General features: G+C 41.6%; 1 protein-coding gene across 3 annotated transcripts in view; it reads right to left on the bottom strand.

Annotated features, from left to right (window-relative positions):
- pde1cb (phosphodiesterase 1C, calmodulin-dependent b) overlaps window positions 1–20789 on the bottom strand; it is a 315596-nt gene that overhangs the window by 84973 nt on the left and 209834 nt on the right. For all 3 annotated transcript variants that reach the window (XM_061941990.2, XM_072912884.1, XM_072912885.1), the window contains 4 exons: window positions 17839–17952; window positions 12291–12473; window positions 9154–9220; window positions 8864–8980 (listed from right to left, as the gene is read on the bottom strand). In XM_061941990.2, the coding sequence (XP_061797974.1) occupies window positions 8864–8980; window positions 9154–9220; window positions 12291–12473; window positions 17839–17952 (481 nt within the window). The remainder of the gene's footprint in view (window positions 1–8863; window positions 8981–9153; window positions 9221–12290; window positions 12474–17838; window positions 17953–20789) is intronic.

Below are 20789 nucleotides of genomic sequence, written 5' to 3'. Positions count from 1 at the left end.
TTGTCTGTGTTTTTTCCTAGGGGGCGCTAGAGTGCAATTTTGAGTTTTGGGGTTGGGTTTTTTTTTATCAAATCGCAATTTTTGCCAGTCCTATTGTGTGTGTCCAGTTTGGTGAGTTTTGAAGCATGTTGAGGGGGTCAAATTACAGCTCAAAGAGGCAAAAGTGACTGTTTTTACTAAAATTTTGTTTTGAAGGGGGAATTGCCAACTTCCTGTTGATTTTTGCTGAAGGATGTCAATGTATGAAATCTAGGTCTAAGTCAGACATACATAGAGGTTTTAGTTTCATGTCTCTACGACATTCATACCGGAAGTTACAAGCAGTTTTGTCTGTGTTTTTTCCTAGGGGGCGCTAGAGTGCAATTTTGAGTTTTGGGGTTGGGTTTTTTTTTATCAAATCGCAATTTTTGCCAGTCCTATTGTGTGTGTCCAGTTTGGTGAGTTTTGAAGCATGTTGAGGGGGTCAAATTACAGCTCAAAGAGGCAAAAGTGACTGTTTTTACTAAAATTTTGTTTTGAAGAGGGAATTGCCAACTTCCTGTTGATTTTTGCTGAAGGATGTCAATGTATGAAATCTAGGTCTAAGTCAGACCTACATAGAGGTTTTAGTTTCATGTCTCTACGACATTCATACCGGAAGTTACAAGCAGTTTTGTCTGTGTTTTTACCTAGGGGGCGCTAGAGTGCAATTTTGAGTTTTGGGGTTGGTTTTTTTTTAATCAAATCGTAATTTTTGCCAGTCCTATTGTGTGTGTCCAGTTTGGTGAGTTTTGAAGCATGTTGAGGGGGTCAAATTACAGCTCAAAGAGGCAAAAGTGACTGTTTTTACTAAAATTTTGTTTTGAAGGGGGAATTACCAACTTCCTGTTGATTTTTGCTGAAGGATGTCAATGTATGAAATCTAGGTCTAAGTCAGACCTACATAGAGGTTTTAGTTTCATGTCTCTACGACATTCATACCGGAAGTTACAAGCAGTTTTGTCTGTGTTTTTTCCTAGGGGGCGCTAGAGTGCAATTTTGAGTTTTGGGGTTGGTTTTTTTTTTCATCAAATCGCAATTTTTGCCAGTCCTATTGTGTGTGTCCAGTTTGGTGAGTTTTGAAGCATGTTGAGGGGGTCAAATTACAGCTCAAAGAGGCAAAAGTGACTGTTTTTACTAACATTTTGTTTTGAAGGGGGAATTGCCAACTTCCTGTTGATTTTTGCTGAAGGATGTCAATGTATGAAATCTAGGTCTAAGTCAGACCTACATAGAGGTTTTAGTTTCATGTCTCTACGACATTCATACCGGAAGTTACAAGCAGTTTTGTCTGTGTTTTTTCCTAGGGGGCGCTAGAGTGCAATTTTGAGTTTTGGGGTTGGTTTTTTTTTTATCAAATCGCAATTTTTGCCAGTCCTATTGTGTGTGTCCAGTTTGGTGAGTTTTGAAGCATGTTGAGGGGGTCAAATTACAGCTCAAAGAGGCAAAAGTGACTGTTTTTACTAAAATTTTGTTTTGAAGGGGGAATTGCCAACTTCCTGTTGATTTTTGCTGACGGATACCAAAGTATGAAATCTAGGTCTAAGTCAGACCTACATAGAGGTTTTAGTTTCATGTCTCTACGACATTCATACCGGAAGTTACAAGCAGTTTTGTCTGTGTTTTTTCCTAGGGGGCGCTAGAGTGCAATTTTGAGTTTTGGGGTTGGTTTTTTTTTTTATCAAATCGTAATTTTTGCCAGTCCTATTGTGTGTGTCCAGTTTGGTGAGTTTTGAAGCATGTTGAGGGGGTCAAATTACAGCTCAAAGAGGCAAAAGTGACTGTTTTTACTAAAATTTTGTTTTGAAGGGGGAATTGCCAACTTCCTGTTGATTTTTGCTGAAGGATGTCCATGTATGAAATCTAGGTCTAAGTCAGACCTACATAGAGGTTTTAGTTTCATGTCTCTACGACATTCATACCGGAAGTTACAAGCAGTTTTGTCTGTGTTTTTTCCTAGGGGGCGCTAGAGTGCAATTTTGAGTTTTAGGGTTGGGTTTTTTTTTTATCAAATCGTAATTTTTGCCAGTCCTATTGTGTGTGTCCAGTTTGGTGAGTTTTGAAGCATGTTGAGGGGGTCAAATTACAGCTCAAAGAGGCAAAAGTGACTGTTTTTACTAACATTTTGTTTTGAAGGGGGAATTGCCAACTTCCTGTTGATTTTTGCTGAAGGATGTCAATGTATGAAATCTCGGTCTAAGTCAGACCTACATAGAGGTTTTAGTTTCATGTCTCTACGACATTCATACCGGAAGTTACAAGCAGTTTTGTCTGTGTTTTTTCCTAGGGGGCGCTAGAGTGCAATTTTGAGTTTTGGGGTTGGTTTTTTTTTTATCAAATCGCAATTTTTGCCAGTCCTATTGTGTGTGTCCAGTTTGGTGAGTTTTGAAGCATGTTGAGGGGGTCAAATTACAGCTCAAAGAGGCAAAAGTGACTGTTTTTACTAAAATTTTGTTTTGAAGGGGGAATTGCCAACTTCCTGTTGATTTTTGCTGACGGATACCAAAGTATGAAATCTAGGTCTAAGTCAGACCTACATAGAGGTTTTAGTTTCATGTCTCTACGACATTCATACCGGAAGTTACAAGCAGTTTTGTCTGTGTTTTTTCCTAGGGGGCGCTAGAGTGCAATTTTGAGTTTTGGGGTTGGTTTTTTTTTTTATCAAATCGTAATTTTTGCCAGTCCTATTGTGTGTGTCCAGTTTGGTGAGTTTTGAAGCATGTTGAGGGGGTCAAATTACAGCTCAAAGAGGCAAAAGTGACTGTTTTTACTAACATTTTGTTTTGAAGGGGGAATTGCCAACTTCCTGTTGATTTTTGCTGAAGGATGTCCATGTATGAAATCTAGGTCTAAGTCAGACCTACATAGAGGTTTTAGTTTCATGTCTCTACGACATTCATACCGGAAGTTACAAGCAGTTTTGTCTGTGTTTTTTCCTAGGGGGCGCTAGAGTGCAATTTTGAGTTTTGGGGTTGGTTTTTTTTTTATCAAATCGCAATTTTTGCCAGTCCTATTGTGTGTGTCCAGTTTGGTGAGTTTTGAAGCATGTTGAGGGGGTCAAATTACAGCTCAAAGAGGCAAAAGTGACTGTTTTTACTAAAATTTTGTTTTGAAGGGGGAATTGCCAACTTCCTGTTGATTTTTGCTGACGGATACCAAAGTATGAAATCTAGGTCTAAGTCAGACCTACATAGAGGTTTTAGTTTCATGTCTCTACGACATTCATACCGGAAGTTACAAGCAGTTTTGTCTGTGTTTTTTCCTAGGGGGCGCTAGAGCGCAATTTTGAGTTTTGGGGTTTGGTTTTTTGATTCGATGGCAAATTTCACCAGTCCTGATGTGGTGAGTTTTGAAGCATGTTAAAGGGGTCAAATTACAGCTCAAAGAGGCGGCGGAATAATAATAAAACACACGAAATACAATAAGGTCCTCTGTCCCAAAGGGACATTGCGGTCCCTAAAAATACAAAAATGAGCAGTATTTTACTTGAACTAAGCAAAATTATCTGCCAATAGAACAAGAAAATTTGTCTTGTCAGGACTTTCCAAAACAAGTAAAATGAGCTAACCTCAATGAACCCCAAAATAGCTTAAAATAAGTATATTCTCACTAATAACAAGTGCACTTTTCTTGGTAGAAGAGACCTTTTTGCTCAATAAGTTGAAAAATATTCTTAAATGAAGTAAATGCTAGTGCCATTATCTTGACATAATGATATGCGCTCGCCATTACATTTCTTGAAACCAGCAAACTTATACTAAAAACTAGTTTATTGTTCTTAATGGAAAGGCAACAAGGCAAGCGCTTGTTACTCTCGGGGTTTACTAATCATATTGTCTAAAATTGCATTTTTCCATGGATAACATGACATCATCGCGCCAAGTGCGTGCTCTTTCACTCAATTAGTGCGCGAGGAATATATATATATATATATATATATATATATATATATATATATATATATATATATATATATATATATATATATATATATATATATATATATATATATATATATATATATATATATATATATATATATATATATTTATTTATTAGAGATGCGCGGTTTGCGGACACAACCGCGGAGTCCGCGGATTATCCGCGGGTCGGGCGGTTGAAATAAAAAAAAATTAGATTTTATCCGCGGGTCGGGTCGGGTCGGGCGGTTGAAATAAAAAAAAATTAGATTTTAAATAGATTCAGGCGGGTGGCAGTTAAACCAATTGGTTAATATATATACATAGTTAAATGTTGTTACCCACATACGAAAAACGAGCAGGCACCTGCAGCATATGCCACAACAGAAGAAGAAAAAAAAGAAGAGATGGACACTTTTACGGAGCGGAGAAGGGACGCCTCGCCGGGGTCCGGGACCGAGGCCCCTTCCCCCGAGAGGGCCCCACCGGGAGCCGTAGCTGAGTTGATCCGCGAGAAGGGCCCGACGCACGTCCAGGGTCACCACCGCGCCCACCGCACCGACACCCCGCCTCGTCCGCCTTCGCCGCGGCCGGCGTCACGCGCAGCAGGTAAGCAGCTTACCTGCCCGCCACCCCCGTGGCCGGGGGCTCGTAACAGGGGTCACTCCGCGCGCAGTGCGCTCACGAAAGGGGTGGGGCTCACCCTGGCATCGGGCGCCGGGTTAAGGCGCCCGATGCCGACGCTCATCAGACCCCAGAAAAGGTGTTGGTTGATATAGACAGCAGGACGGTGGCCATGGAAGTCGGAACCCGCTAAGGAGTGTGTAACAACCCACCTGCCGAATCAACTAGCCCTGAAAATGGATGGCGCTGGAGCGTCGGGCCCATACCCGGCCGTCGCCGGCAGCAAGAGCCGCGAGGACTAGGCCGCGACGAGTAGGATGGCCGCCGCGGTGCGCGCTGAAGCCTCGGGCGCGAGCCCGGGTGGAGCCGCCGCGGGTGCGAGGGACATCGCACCTCCACGCGCTTGGAGGCGCGCTCAGCGCGGCTCCCATATGATTGCGCACTGGTGTGCGTCTGGGCCGTGACAGCGTGGCACGCATTGAATGTCTCTGCAGCATTGGATCAGTCTCCTTTCTTTAACAGGCAAAAGTGTTACGGCGCACGCGCAGTCTACTTCTCCCTCCTCTGCGGGAGCACTTGGAGGAGCCGTTGACAGCGCGTTCGGACACGCCCCTGCTCGCGTTGAGCGCAGCACGCCCACGCAGCACGCCCACGCAGCGACAAGCCTGCACACCTGTGACTGATGAGCGCGAGATCAATAAAGGACCAGTGGACCCTAGGATCGTCGCGGGAACTTAGTTTTCTCATGGTGTACCGTAAGGCTTATGATCTCTCTCTCTGCGTGTTTTCCCTCGTGTCTGACATCCTTGTTTGTTCTCCCGTGTCCCCGCAGTACCCTCCGTCGCCTGGAAAGTGAGCTGTGCGTTTCACTTTTCCCTGGATCTCCCTCTGGACTCTTGACTACCTCCTTCGTTTCTCGACCTCTCGCTCGCCCCTGGATTCCGACGCCTCTCTCCCGCCCCGGATAACCTGCCTGCCACATGGACTTCCTCGTATCTCGTTCAACACGTTGGTAACACTCACTTCAGTTAACTACACACATAGTCTTACACCACACACTCTTGTATTCTAGTTCACACTCCATTTCCTTAGTTTAGTAGTATTGTTTATTATTATTTATATATCCATCCATCCATCCATTTTCTACCGCTTATTCCCTTTTGGGGTCGCGGGGGGCGCTGGAGCCTATCTCAGCTACAATCGGGCGGAAGGCGGGGTACACCCTGGACAAGTCGCCACCTCATATTATTATTTATATATATGTTGACTATATATATATATATAATAAATAATTGTATATACTGCCCCCTGGTGTCTGTTTGCCGTCACCTCCCCTTTAGTCCAACCATAACAAAAAGCTTTATAACCTCACTAATGCCTTGCATCGTCTATATTAGCTATATAACAACGGGCGGGTGCGGTTTTGATTAAATGTTAGTTCGGGTGGATGCGGATGGTTGACGACTTTTGTGATGCGGTTGCAGATGAAATAATTGCCTATCCGCGCATCTCTAATATATATATATATATATACATATATATATATATATATATATACACCGTATTTTTCGGACTATAAGTGGCAGTTTTTTTCATAGTTTGGCCGGGGGTGCGACTTATACTCAGGAGCGACTTATGTGTGAAATGATGAACACATTATAATATTATTGATGTCATTCACGTAAGAGACTAGACGTATAAGATTTCATGGGATTTAGCGATTAGGAGTGACAGATTGTATAGCATGTTCTATATGTTATAGTTATTTGAATGACTCTTACCATAATATGTTACGTTAACATACCAGTTGGTTATTTATGCCTCATATAACGTACACTTATTCAGCCTGTTGTTCACTATTCTTCATTTATTTTAAATTGCCTTTCAAATGTCTATTCTTGCTGTTGGCTTTTATCAAATACATTTCCCCCAAAAATGCGACTTATATATGTTGTTTTCCTTCTTTATTATGCATTTTCGGCCGGTGCGACTTATACTCCGAAAAATACGTTGTATATACAGCCCGGCCAAATTTTTCTTTATTGTAATTTTGAAGAATTCATCTGAATGCGCATGAACTATTTCTGTTCAAAATAGTTAGAAATGTTAAATGTTTAAATAGTAACTGTCAGTTTACTGTACTGTGCCAACTGTACTACTATATGAGTACGTGTTTTCTATTGTTTCATTGAAAATAAAACAGCAAAGTCCATTTGGCTGTCATCTGTTTTAATTATGAGACACAATTGTGTCAAAGTCATGATTTTTTTATTCATGCTTGAAATAAGAAATGATTACTTAAAAAGAGTAGTTTTCTACTTGTGAGTGTTGATGACACAGCTTTGCAACACTTGATATTCTAGTTTCAAGCATGTTTTACTCAATATAGGTCATCAAATCTCTAATATCTTACTGAGATCATTTAGGAGCAAAACACTTAAAACAAGTAAAACACTCCAACAAAGTCTTAAGTATGGCCGCACAAGTCCCGGGATGCCCAAAATGTCCATAACACACCCAGCCCAGTCCCACGGGGAGGGGGGAATAAAAGTTGGAAAAGTCGGCAAAAGTCCCAAAAATGTTCAAAATACCTACCCAGGTTCCAGTCCCACAAGTCCCGGCTGGGATGCCCCAAATGTCCAAAACGCGCCCAGCAAAGTCCCACGGGAAGGCGGGGAGAAAAGTGAGAATAGTCGGTAAAATGTTCAAAAATCACACCCTTGTGGCACTCCATGTGGGACTCCAACCTGGGTAGGTATTTTGAACATTTTTGGGACTTTTGCCGACTTTTCCAACTTTTATCCCCCCCCTCCCCGTGGGACTCGACTGGGTGTGTTATGGACATTTTGGGCATCCCGGGACTTGCGCGGCCGGTGGCGGGACTTGAGGGACTGGGACCTGGGGAGGTATTTTGAACATTTTTGGGGACTTTTGCCGACTTTTCTCACTTTTCTCCCCCATTTCCCGCCACCACTATGGACTGGACTCTCACTATTATGTTAGATCCACTATGGACTGGACTCTCACTATTATGTTAGATCCACTATGGACTGGACTCTCACACTATTATGTTAGATCCACTATGGACTGGACTCTCACACTATTATGTTAGATCCACTATGGACTGGACTCTCACACTATTATGTTAGATCCACTATGGACTGGACTCTCACACTATTATGTTAGATCCACTATGGACTGGACTCTCACTATTATGTTAGATCCACTATGGACTGGACTCTCACACTATTATGTTAGATCCACTATGGACTGGACTCTCACACTATTATGTTAGATCCACTATGGACTGGACTCACACTATTATGTTAGATCCACTATGGACTGGACTCTCACACTATTATGTTAGATCCACTATGGACTGGACTCTCTCACTATTATGTTAGATCCACTATGGACTGGACTCTCACACTATTATGTTAGATCCACTATGGACTGGACTCTCACACTATTATGTTAGATCCACTATGGACTGGACTCTCTCACTATTATGTTAGATCCACTATGGACTGGACTCTCACACTATTATGTTAGATCCACTATGGACTGGACTCTCACACTATTATGTTAGATCCACTATGGACTGGACTCTCACTATTATGTTAGATCCACTATGGACTGGACTCTCACACTATTATGTTAGATCCACTATGGACTGGACTCTCACACTATTATGTTAGATCCACTATGGACTGGACTCTCACTATTATGTTAGATCCACTATGGACTGGACTCTCACACTATTATGTTAGATCCACTATGGACTGGACTCTCACACTATTATGTTAGATCCACTATGGACTGGACTCTCACACTATTATGTTAGATCCACTATGGACTGGACTCTCACACTATTATGTTAGATCCACTATGGACTGGACTCTCACACTATTATGTTAGATCCACTATGGACTGGACTCTCACACTATTATGTTAGATCCACTATGGACTGGACTCTCACACTATTATGTTAGATCCACTATGGACTGGACTCTCACACTATTATGTTAGATCCACTATGGACTGGACTCTCACACTATTATGTTAGATCCACTATGGACTGGACTCTCACTATTATGTTAGATCCACTATGGACTGGACTCTCACTATTATGTTAGATCCACTATAACATAAAATCTGCTTAGTGAGAAGAATGATCTTATCAGACAGAAAATAAACAAATATCACCCTTATTATATTTCAGTTTTTGCAGTGAAGTGAAAGCTTCTTGGACGGCAACCCTTTATTTGTCCATGGACGTGACACAAAAGTGGAGTTTTTACCTTGAAGCGACTGATGAGGTCGTATCTGGTGAGCAACTCGTAGAAAATGAACTTAAGCGCGTGGTCGCCGCTGGCTTCGTTGAGAGCGAACACGTCAAATGACCACTTGTCAACATTCTGCGGGAGACAAAAGAACCTCTCAGCGTAATGTTTTTCCCATCACGTTCAAATTGTGTGATCATACAAGCTGGGATACATTTCTTTTTTCTCTTTTTCCATATGTGGCTTCTAGAAATGTTGTCATTTATTATCTGCCAGCTTGGATATGATTGGAGGGCAGGTGTTAATACCTTCAGCACAGATATAACGGAGGGGGGGTAGCTGAGTCCCACCAAATTGGAGGTGCGGCGGTACATCCTGTTTGGATGAGATAAAACACATCAAACACACACACACACACACACACACACACACACACACACACACACACACACTAAGCGTAAACACTGTATCGGCCCCTAACCACAGCCCAGGTGGTCTCCCGCTAAGGTCTCAATTCTACACTCAACTGTGACTAAAGATAAAAAGGATGACGAGTAAAGCATCGGGATTTTTGTTATTGTGTTTTGGAACGTTTCAGAGGTACACAAGATATTGGAAGTTAAATCTAACCTTGATGCTGGAATGTAGACCCTTTAAAGGGGAACATTATCAGCAGACCTATGTAAGCGTCAATATATACCTTGATGTTGCAGAAAAAAGACCATATATTTTTTTAACCGATTTCCGAACTCTAAATGGGTGAATTTTGGCGAATTAAACGCCTTTCTAGTATTCGCTCTCGGAGCGATGACGTCACGACTGTTTTCCGTACCTTGGAGACATCATGCCTCGTCGGTGTGTTGTCGGAGGGTGTAACAACACCAACAGGGACGGATTCAAGTTGCACCAGTGGCCCAAAGATGCCAAAGTGGCAAGAAATTGGACGTTTGTTCCGCACACTTTACCCACGAAAGCTATGCTACGACAGAGATGGCAAGAATGTGTGGATATCCTGCGACACTCAAAGCAGATGCATTTCCAACCATAAAGTCAAAGAAATCTGCCGCCAGACCCCCATTGAATCTGCCGGAGTGTGTGAGCAATTCAGGGACAAAGGACCTCGGTAGCACGGCAAGCAATGGCGGCAGTTTGTTCCCGCAGACGAGCGAGCTAAACCCCCTATCGACCCTAGCTTCCCTGGCCTGCTGACATCAACTCCAAAACTGGACAGATCAGCTTTCAGGAAAAGAGTGCGGATGAGGGTATGTCTACAGAATATATTAATTGATGAAAACTGGGCTGTCTGCACTCTCAAAGTGCATGTTGTTGCCAAATGTATTTCATATGCTGTAAACCTAGTTCATAGTTGTTAGTTTCCTTTAATGCCAAACAAACACATACCAATCGTTGGTTAGAAGGCGATCGCCGAATTCGTCCTCGCTTTCTCCCGTGTCGCTGGCTGTCGTGTCGTTTTCGTGGGTTTCGCTTGCATACGGTTCAAACCGATATGGCTCAATAGCTTCAGTTTCTTCTTCAATTTGGTTTTCGCTACCTGCCTCCACACTACAACCATCCGTTTCAATACATGCGTAATCTGTTGAATCGCTTAAGCCGCTGAAATCCGAGTCTGAATCCGAGCTAATGTCGCTATAGCTTGCTGTTCTATCCGCCATGTTTGTTTGTGTTGGCTTCACTATGTGACGTCACAGGAAAATGGACGGGTGGTTAAAATCAGGCAATTTGAAGCTTTTTTTTAGGGATATTCCGTGATGGGTAAAATTTTGAAAAAAACTTCGAAAAATATAATAAGCCACTGGGAACTGATTTTTAATGGTTTTAACCCTTCTGAAATTGTGATAATGTTCCCCTTTAAAGGGGTCCTATTATGCAAAACCATCTTTTCTTATCTGATAGTAGCCGTTTTTGTGTATTTTGGACTGCCATAAGTCCTTAAAATAGAACAGAATAGAATATAAAGTACTTTAATGATCCCTGGGAGAAATTCAGCACCACAGTTCGCTCACAATAAACAATAAACTCTTAGGTATGTTTTACATGTGAATAATATAAATACAGTCTATTATACATTCAAGTAAAATTTGAAATAAACCATGGAGGCATTTTGGAGAAATGTATAAAACCTATATATGTATATATATATATATATATATATATATATATATATATATATATATATATATATATATATATATATATATATATATATATATATATATATGTCTTAATAAGGTTATCCAAAAAATAGTGCTCGATACCGTAGTAGAGCGCAATATATGTATGTGTGGGAAAAAAATCACAAGACTACTTCATCTCTACAGGCCTGTTTCATGAGGGGGGGTTCCCTCAATCATCAGGAGATTTTAATGGGAGCATTCACATACCATGGTTTATATAGGGCACAGAGTGGGTAGGTACAGGCTGGCGTAGGGGCGTGGTGATTGGCTCATGTGTTACCTAGGAGGTGTTTCCGTCTGTGGCGGCATGCTGTTACAATTTCGCTGCGCTTGTTGAGGGATGACAGGTCTGGGCGGTAAATAATAAACAGTTTCTCTTTCAAGCATAGGTTGCATCTTTTATTACCACTATTGTAAGGTGTGCTGGATGCAAGAATTTGCCATGTTATTGAATATTCAACATTATTGTCTTTGAGGTCCCAAATGTGTTTGCTGAGTTCTGTGGTATTCCGCAGGTTTTGGTTCCTGAAAGAAGCCTTGTGATTGTTCCATCTGGTTTTGAATTCTCCCTCGGTTAATCCTACATATGTGTCGGATGTGTTAATGTCCTTGCGTCACATATGTAGGATTAACCGAGGGAGAATTCAAAACCAGATGGAACAATCACAAGGCTTCTTTCAGGAACCAAAACCTGCGGAATACCACAGAACTCAGCAAACACATTTGGGACCTCAAAGACAATAATGTTGAATATTCAATAACATGGCAAATTCTTGCATCCAGCACACCTTACAATAGTGGTAATAAAAGATGCAACCTATGCTTGAAAGAGAAACTGTTTATTATTTACCGTCCAGACCTGTCATCCCTCAACAAGCGCAGCGAAATTGTAACAGCATGCCGCCACAGACGGAAACACCTCCTAGGTAACACATGAGCCAATCACCACGCCCCTACGCCAGCCTGTACCCACCCACTCTGTGCCCTATATAAACCATGGTATGTGAATGCTCCCATTAAAATCTCCTGATGATTGAGGGAACCCCCTCATGAAACAGGCCTGTAGAGATGAAATAGTCTTGTGATTTTTTTTCCCACACATACATATATATATATATATATATATATATATATATATATATATACCGGGTAAATGTCAGCTAAACAAAGGTGTTTGAGGCAGACTTATTTGCATATTGCATGTTGGAGGTTCAACAAAGCATGCACAGCTTATTATGAATCATTGTTACCTTTCCACAAAGATCCCAGCCTGGACGGCATGGACGATGCTGCGGAAGCGAGGTTTCTCCTCATTGCGTCGCAGCATCAGGCCCATCTGCCGAGTGAAGGTGGAGGCCAGCCAGTCGCGCACCTCGGAGGGCACCGACTCGGACTGGATGTCGCTGAGCTCATCCTCCGTGTCCACCAAGCGCCTGCAAGAGCGGAAGTGAAAAAAGTGGAAAGCCCAAAAATCATCAACATTTCACACAACGTCAAAAAGCTTGTAAAGAAAACATGACTCTGTGCTATTGAAAGTCAACTGAGTGATGTCATTCCAAGCTGTGATAGCTCAGACATCATTCATGGCTGGACTGTTCATCCTCCATCCTGTGGCGCTCGTGCCATCGCCGCCACTAATCTGCTTGGATTCAGATGACCAAAGGATGACATCATTCCATAATCTCAAACTCTGCAGCCGCAGTAAACACGGACACCTTTTTCCCACCGCATTCCCACCGGATGCGTAATGGCTGCTGAAGGGCGCCGTGCAGCCAAGCAGTGCCGACTTTTACAAGATCTTGTGCGTAATAATAATATATGACTAATGATCTACTGCTAACGATGGATTCTGATGCGTCATCTATGTTGCTGCTTCTTGATCTTAGCGCTGCTTTCGATACCGTCGATCATAATATTTTATTAGAGCGTATCAAAACACCCACCACAGGCTCCCCAGTGCCTGGGGAGTCTGTGGTGGGCTCTCTTATTTCTGGGGCTGAGGTTGCTGAGGTAGTTAAAAAGCTCCTCGGTGGCAAGGCCCCGGGGGTAGATGAGATCCGCCCGGAGTTCCTTAAGGCTCTGGATGCTGTGGGGCTGTCTTGGTTGACAAGACTCTGCAGCATCGCGTGGACATCGGGGGCGGTACCACTGGATTGGCAAACCGGGGTGGTGGTTCCTCTCTTTAAGAAGGGGAACCGGAGGGTGTGTTCTAACTATCGTGGGATCACACTCCTCAGCCTTCCCGGTAAGGTCTATTCAGGTGTACTGGAGAGGAGGCCACGCCGGATAGTCGAACCTCGGATTCAGGAGGAACAGTGTGGTTTTCGTCCTGGTCGTGGAACTGTGGACCAGCTCTATACTCTCGGCAGGGTCCTTGAGGGTGCATGGGAGTTTGCCCAACCAGTCTACATGTGTTTTGTGGACTTGGAGAAGGCATTCGACCGTGTCCCTCGGGAAGTCCTGTGGGGAGTGCTCAGAGAGTACGGGGTATCGGACTGTCTGATTGTGGCAGTCCGCTCCCTGTATGATCAGTGCCAGAGCTTGGTCCGCATTGCCGGTAGTAAGTCGGACACGTTTCCAGTGAGGGTTGGACTCCGCCAAGGCTGCCCTTTGTCACCGATTCTGTTCATAACTTTTATGGACAGAATTTCTAGGCGCAGTCAAGGCGTTGAGGGGATCTGGTTTGGTGGCTGCAGGATTAGGTCTCTGCTTTTTGCAGATGATGTGGTCCTGATGGCTTCATCTGGCCAGGATCTTCAGCTCTCACTGGATCGGTTCGCAGCCGAGTGTGAAGCGACTGGGATGAGAATCAGCACCTCCAAGTCCGAGTCAATGGTTCTCGCCCGGAAAAGGGTGGAGTGCCATCTCCGGGTTGGGGAGGAGATCTTGCCCCAAGTGGAGGAGTTCAAGTACCTCGGAGTCTTGTTCACGAGTGAGGGAAGAGTGGATCGTGAGGGGGGGGGGTGGTGATGTGTGTGGGAGCGGGGTTTGGTGGTAGCAGGGGTGTATAATGTATCCCGGAAGAGTTAGGGCTGCATGGGATTCTGGGTATTTGTCCTGTTGTGTTTATGTTGTGTTACGGTGCAGATGTTCTCCCGAAATGTGTTTGTCATTCTTGTTTGGTGTGGGTTCACAGTGTGGCGCATTATTAGTAAGAGTGTTAAAGTTTGTTTTTTTTATACCGCCACCGTCAGTGTGACCTGTGTGGTTGTTGACCAAGTATGCTTTGCTGTCACCCACGTTAGCAAGCGGAAGCCCCATACAACGTGTGGCTGATCAGGCACGCTGGCTGTAGTGGGCGCTATATGCTGTACCATCACGGCACGCATGTCGCTGACAAGCACCATTCATTTAAAACCCACGTGCCGCACCAGCTTTCAAAGTCCACATAAAGGTGTGGGCAGCGTGTCTGAGACCCCTGATTATACATAGCACAAAGCAAAAAATAAAACTTTGTATGCAGTAGTGATGGGTTGATGAGGCGTCATGAAGCGTTTCGACACATTGCAAAACTGTATTGATACTGTGTCGATACTGTGTCACTAAATACTGACATCTGCTGGACATTAAAAATCCCTACAGGCAACCTATGGACCGACTCAACTGACACTGATTTGATGCCCTAGTACAGGGGTCACCAACCTTTTTGAAACCAAAAACTACTTCTTGGGTACTGATTAATGCGAAGGGCTACCAGTTTGATACACACTTAAATAAATAAATATATTGTCATTTGTAAGTTACATGTAAGTGTGATTTAAACAAGAATAGCTAAATAAATACATTTATATATATAAAAAAAATGGGTATTTCTGTCTGTCATTCCGTCGTACATTTTTTTTCCCTTTTACGGAAGGTTTTTTGCAGAGAATAAATGATGAAAAAAACACTTAATTGAACGGTTTAAAAGAGGAGAAAACACAAAAAAAAATGAAACATAGTTTATCTTTAATTTCGACTCTTTAAAATTCAAAATTCAACCGACAAAAAAGAAGAGAAAAACTAGCTAATTTGAATCTTTTTGAAAAAATTTAAAAAATAATTTATGAAACATCATTAGTAATTTTTCCTGATTAAGATACATTTTAGAATTTTGATGACATGTTTTGAATTGGTTAAAATCCAATCTGCACTTTGTTAGAATATTTAACAAATTGGACCAAGCTATATTTCCAACAAAGACAAATCAGTATTTTTTCTAGATTTTCCAGAACAAAAATTTTAAAAGAAATTCAAAATACTTTGAAATAAGATTTAAATTTGATTCTACAGATTTTCTAGATTTGCCAGAATAATTTTTTTGAATTTTAATCATAGTAAGTTTGAAGAAATATTTCACAAATATTCTTTGTCGAAAAAACAGAAGCTAAAATATTTATTATTCTTTACAATAAAAAAAAAAATACATTTACTTGAACATTGATTTAAATTGTCAGGAAAGAAGAGGAAGAAATTCAAAAGGTAAAACGGTATATGTGTTTAAAAATCCTAAAATCATTTTTAAGGTTGTATTTTTTCTCTAAAATTGTATTTCTAAAAGTAATAAGAAGCAAAGTAAAAAATAAATTAATTTATTTAAACAAGTGAAGACCGAGTCTTTTAAATATTTTCATGGATTTTTAAATTCTATTTGAGTTTTGTCTCTTTTAGAATTAAAAATGTCAAGCAAAGCGAGACCAGCTTGCTAGTAAATAAATACAATTTAAAAAATAGAGGCAGCTCACTGGTAAGTGCTGCTCTTTGAGCTATTTTTAGAACAGGCCAGCGGGCGACTGATCTGGTCCTTACGGGCTACCTGGTGACCGCGGGCACCGCGTTGGTGACCCCTGCCCTAGTATATACAATAATATAAACCAAGTCATTGTATTTCATTTAGGATTATTTCATATCTTCATTTAAATAAAAATATATTTGTATCTTTTTTAGATACAGTCAATAAATAATGTGAACATGTATCATAACATGGAAATCTAAGAGAACGTGTTGTGGATGATTGTGGACTGGGAATTTTTTTTTATTTTTTTTTTTTACACATTTTTATAAAAAAATTTAAAAAAAGTTTTTCCGACGTATTACATTTTAGACGATTTCTCTTCTTAGTTATTATTTCTCCGGCTGTAGAAAAGAGCCGCTCACAGGGCACAGAGGAGGCGTCAGTGCGACACAGTTGGCGTATCGGTCACGTGACCAAAACAGCTCATGATCGGTCACGTGACTTTCTAAAAGCGGTACGCGCACCGACACAGGGTTTTGCTCTATGAGCTCGACGCATGCGCCGATGCATCGGTGTTGCCGGACCCATCACTAGTATGCAGTGTTATTTCATTTAAAATTTCAAAAAAATTTTGCGGCTCCCATTGTTTTCTATAATTTGTGAAACTGGTCAAAATGGCTCTTTGACTGGTAAAGGTTGCCGACCCCTGCCCTAGAACAATCCGGATGGTTCTTTTCCTCTTTGGTCCGGAGGACACGACGTCCACAGTTTCCAAAAACAATTTGTAAATGTGGACTCGTCAGACCACAGAACACTTTTCCACTTTGCATCAGTCCATCTTAGATGAGCTTGTGTGTTGTTGATAAATGGCTTTGGCTTTGCATAGTAGAGTTTTAACTTGCACTTACAGATGTAGCGACCAACCGTAGTTACTGACAGTGGGTTTCTGAAGTGTTCCTGAGCCCATGTGGTGATATCCTTTACACACTGATGTGGCTTTTTGATGCAGTACCGCCTGAGGGATCCAAGGTCTATAATATCATGGCTTACGTGCAGTGATTTCCCCAGATTCTCTGAACCTTTTGATGATATTACGGAGCGTAGATGGTGAAATCCCTAAATTCCTTGCAATAGCTGCTTGAGAAATGTTCTAAAAACCCATCTGTTGACAAATGTTGCGTTTTGGACCAGTTGTTCCTCCCAGGGAATTCAAGTCACAATTCGCTCCCGAGTTCTTTCCGACACTTAAAGCTGAGTTGAAAAACCACCAGAGACAGAATAGGTATTTTGTTGTATATTCTCAAAGCTTTGCCAATATACATTGATTGAGACCAGTCTAACCCTAGAACATTCTATTGCGCCTCCCAAAATGGTCTGTCTTCCCGATCCCACCACCCTCTCTCTCGTCCCATCTCTGTAGACAAAACAAATGCTAGTCAAAACACATTCCAAAGAACTCAAGGTTAACACACACAGTATACTTGCTGACAGAGCATCAAGAGAAGAAATGGAAAACACGAGCTGTTTTCAAATATGACAGAGAAATGGAAGAAGTACAACTTAAATTCGGATATATGTAAATATCTGCCTCCGACACAAAGTGGAACGTTGTTCTTAAACTGTTTGACTATTTGCTCACGCAGTTGTGGACAAAGGGGTGTACCTCGCCCCATCCTTTCTTGTGAAAGACTGAGCATTTTTTGGGAAGCTGTTTTTATACCCAATCATGGCACCCACCTGTTCCCAATTAGCCTGCACACCTGTGGGATGTTCCAAATAAGTCTTTGATGAGCATTCCTCAACTTTATCAGTATTTATTGCCACTTGTGCCAGCTTTTTTGAAACATGTTGCAGGCATCAAATTCCAAATGAGCTAATATTTGCAAAAAATAACCACATTTCTCGTATCTCAATTGAATATAAGTTGAAAAGGATTTGTTGTATTCTCTTTTTATTGACCATTTACACAACGTGACAACTTCACTGCTTTTGGGGTTTGTATATCGTAAAAGAAACAGAGGTGTGAATGCAGTCTGTGAGAGGTGAACATTAATTGTGATTTAATGTGATAAGTTCAATCTGACCTGGTTTCCTCGATGTAGACCGACTCCAACACAGAAGCGGCGTACTCCAAGTTCTTCTTGAGGTCGGCCAAGGAAGCCTCTCCTCTCTCCAGCTGCTTGACCAGACATCTTAATCTAAAACAGAGAGTCAACAGCCATTTAGCAAATGGAATTAACTCCTCTGCCAGCCTGACATGATCCATGATGTTACTTCCATCGGCTCTGGCAGTCTTCATGTTTGTGACAATGACAAGTCAGTCCTCAGGTGCAGGAAATATCAACAGTTCAGAAGCGGAATCACAACAATCTTGCATAAAAGTCATGTTTATTTTTGAAATGTATGTTCACTATTTTATTTAAGGACCAAATGACAATAATAAACATATTGTCATGTCTGTGTAATCATGTTTTGTTTTAAGTCATGTTTTGTTTAGTTTCTGGCTTTTCACTCCCCTTGTCTTGTTTGCATGATTACCCATTAGTTTCACCTGTTCCACGTTTGGACTCATTGTGCACTCTTGTTTGTCACCATAGCAACCCATTAGTTTTCACCTGTCACGTCACCCACCTGTTTCACGTTTTGAGTCACGCACCTGTTTTCGTTAATCATGTCTGTGTTATTTAAGCTACCGTATTTTCCGCACTATTAGCCGCACCTAAAAACCACAAATTTACTCAAAAGCTGACAGTGCGGCTTATAACCCGGTGCGCTTTATATATGGATTAATATTAAGATTCATTTTCATAAAGTTTCGGTCTCGCAACTACGGTAAACAGCCGCCATCTTTTTTCCCCGTAGAAGAGGAAGTGCTTCTTCTTCTACGCAAGCAACCGCCAAGGTAAGCACCCGCCCCCATAGAACAGGAAGCGCTTCTTCTTCTACTGTAAGCAACCACCCGCCCGCGTAGAAGAAGAAGAAGCGCGCGGATATTACGTTTCATTTCCTTTGTGTGTTTACATCTGTAAAGACCACAAAATGGCTCCTACTAAGCGACAGGTTTCCAAGACGCAATCTCTCCATCCGCACACGGACTACTATTTCACCGCAACTGCCTAAAGACTTTCAAGAAAAGCTGGCTACTTTCCGTGCATATTGTAAAAACAAGATAGCTGAAAAAAAGATCCGGCCAGAGAACATTATCAACATGGACGAGGTTCCACTGACTTTTGATATTCCTGTGAACCGCACTGTGGATACAACGGGAGCACGTACGGTGAATATTCGCACCACAGGGAATGAGAAGTCATCCTTCACTGTGGTTCTAGCTTGCCATGCTAATGGCCAGAAACTTCCACCCATGGTGATATTCAAAAGGAAGACCTTGCCAAAAGAGACCTTTCCAGCCGGCGTCATCATAAAAGCTAACTCGAAGGGATGGATGGATGAAGAAAAGATGAGCGAGTGGTTAAGGTAAGTTTACGCGAAGAGGCCGGGTGGCTTTTTTCACGCAGCTCCGTCCATGTTGATATACGACTCCATGCGCGCCCACATCACGCTGGTTTTTAATATATTATTAAAGTTTGACTGACCTATCTGACTGTTTTTTTGACATTCCTTTAGCGCAGTTAGATGCGGCTTACAACACGGGGCGGCTTATAGGTGGACAAAGTTTTGAAATATGCCGTTCATTGAAGGCGCGGCTTATAACCCAGGGCGCCTTATGGTGCGGAAAATACGGTATTCATTTTCTGTTGTTCGTCCTGACGACCTCACCACATTTATGCTCTGTCCATGCCTGGCACTTCTTCCCATGTCCATTCTTCATGCAACTATTTTTGTCCAAGCCAAGTAAGTTTTTGTTCCATGTTTATAGTCTTTTTGTTTTTCATAGTTTGTTCTCCGCCACTGTGCGTGCTTTTCATTTGTACTTTTTTTGCTATAGTCTTTTGGTTTCATAGTTTATTCTCCGTCACTGTGCGCGCTTTCATTTATTCCTTTTTTTTGATAATAATAAATAAATCATGAACCTTCATTCCCGTCTCGCCCGAGCCAACTTTCCGTTGCATCCCGGAAAAGCACACACCCAAGACCCAGTCATGACACATATGTTTCATGTACCCTCAGACTTTTTGTTAAAATAAAGCCAATAATGACATTTTTTGTGGTCCCCATTATTTAAAAAACTACCGAAAAGTACCAAAAAGTATTGAAATAATTTTGGTACCGATACCGGTACCAAAATATTGGTATCGGGACAACACTAATTGAAACACGTGCAAACTTGATAGCGCACACCAAGCTGATGTACTAAACTTGTGCACAGAGGATTGTGTCTTTTCAGCAATCAAAAACAAAAAAAGAAGCATAATCCGTTTAGAGTGTGTCTTCATGAACATGCAGAATATTTGCTTACCATCACAACAGCCACAAAGGAGAAACTTCAAATTGTGGAGCCGATGAATAAACAACTCTAATTTAAAGAACTGTTTCATTACCTGCCTAACTAAATTCCATGAAGCTTTTTCATTGGATCAAAACGTTTTATGTTTGTGTTGTCTGTTACTTGAGTGTAGCCAGAAATTGTACTCAAGTAAGAGTACTGTTACTTTAGAGATTTATTACTCAAGTAAAAGTAAGGAGTAGTCACCTAAATATTTACTTGAGTAAAAGTAAAAAGTATGTTGTGAAAAAACTACTCAAGTACTGAGTAACTGATGAGTAACCTGTTCGTTTAATGATGACGGCAACAAATAATGCAGAAAAACATAAAAATAGCAATGAGCAAATTCAGAGCCAGGAATATCTCTTAAGCAACTAAAACAATAATATATATTAAATAATAATACATTAACATAAAAAAAGTGAAGGCAAATTGAGCCACAATAACTTAACAGCACCATAGGCTCAGTAGGCAGAGATTACAAAGGAAAATAACAAGTTAGCCTTTACGCAAACCATAAACTGATAGGTGTGGGATGCACCTGAGAACACACTGTGCACTTCTGATTGGTGTTTCTATGCATGCGTGTGT

Source organism: Nerophis lumbriciformis, linkage group LG03 (genome assembly GCF_033978685.3).
Source record: "Nerophis lumbriciformis linkage group LG03, RoL_Nlum_v2.1, whole genome shotgun sequence".
In the NCBI taxonomy this organism is placed as follows: Eukaryota; Metazoa; Chordata; class Actinopteri; order Syngnathiformes; family Syngnathidae; genus Nerophis; species Nerophis lumbriciformis.
The sequence above is the reverse complement of the archived record's forward strand: the minus strand, read 5'-3'. Positions and strand labels throughout refer to the sequence as shown.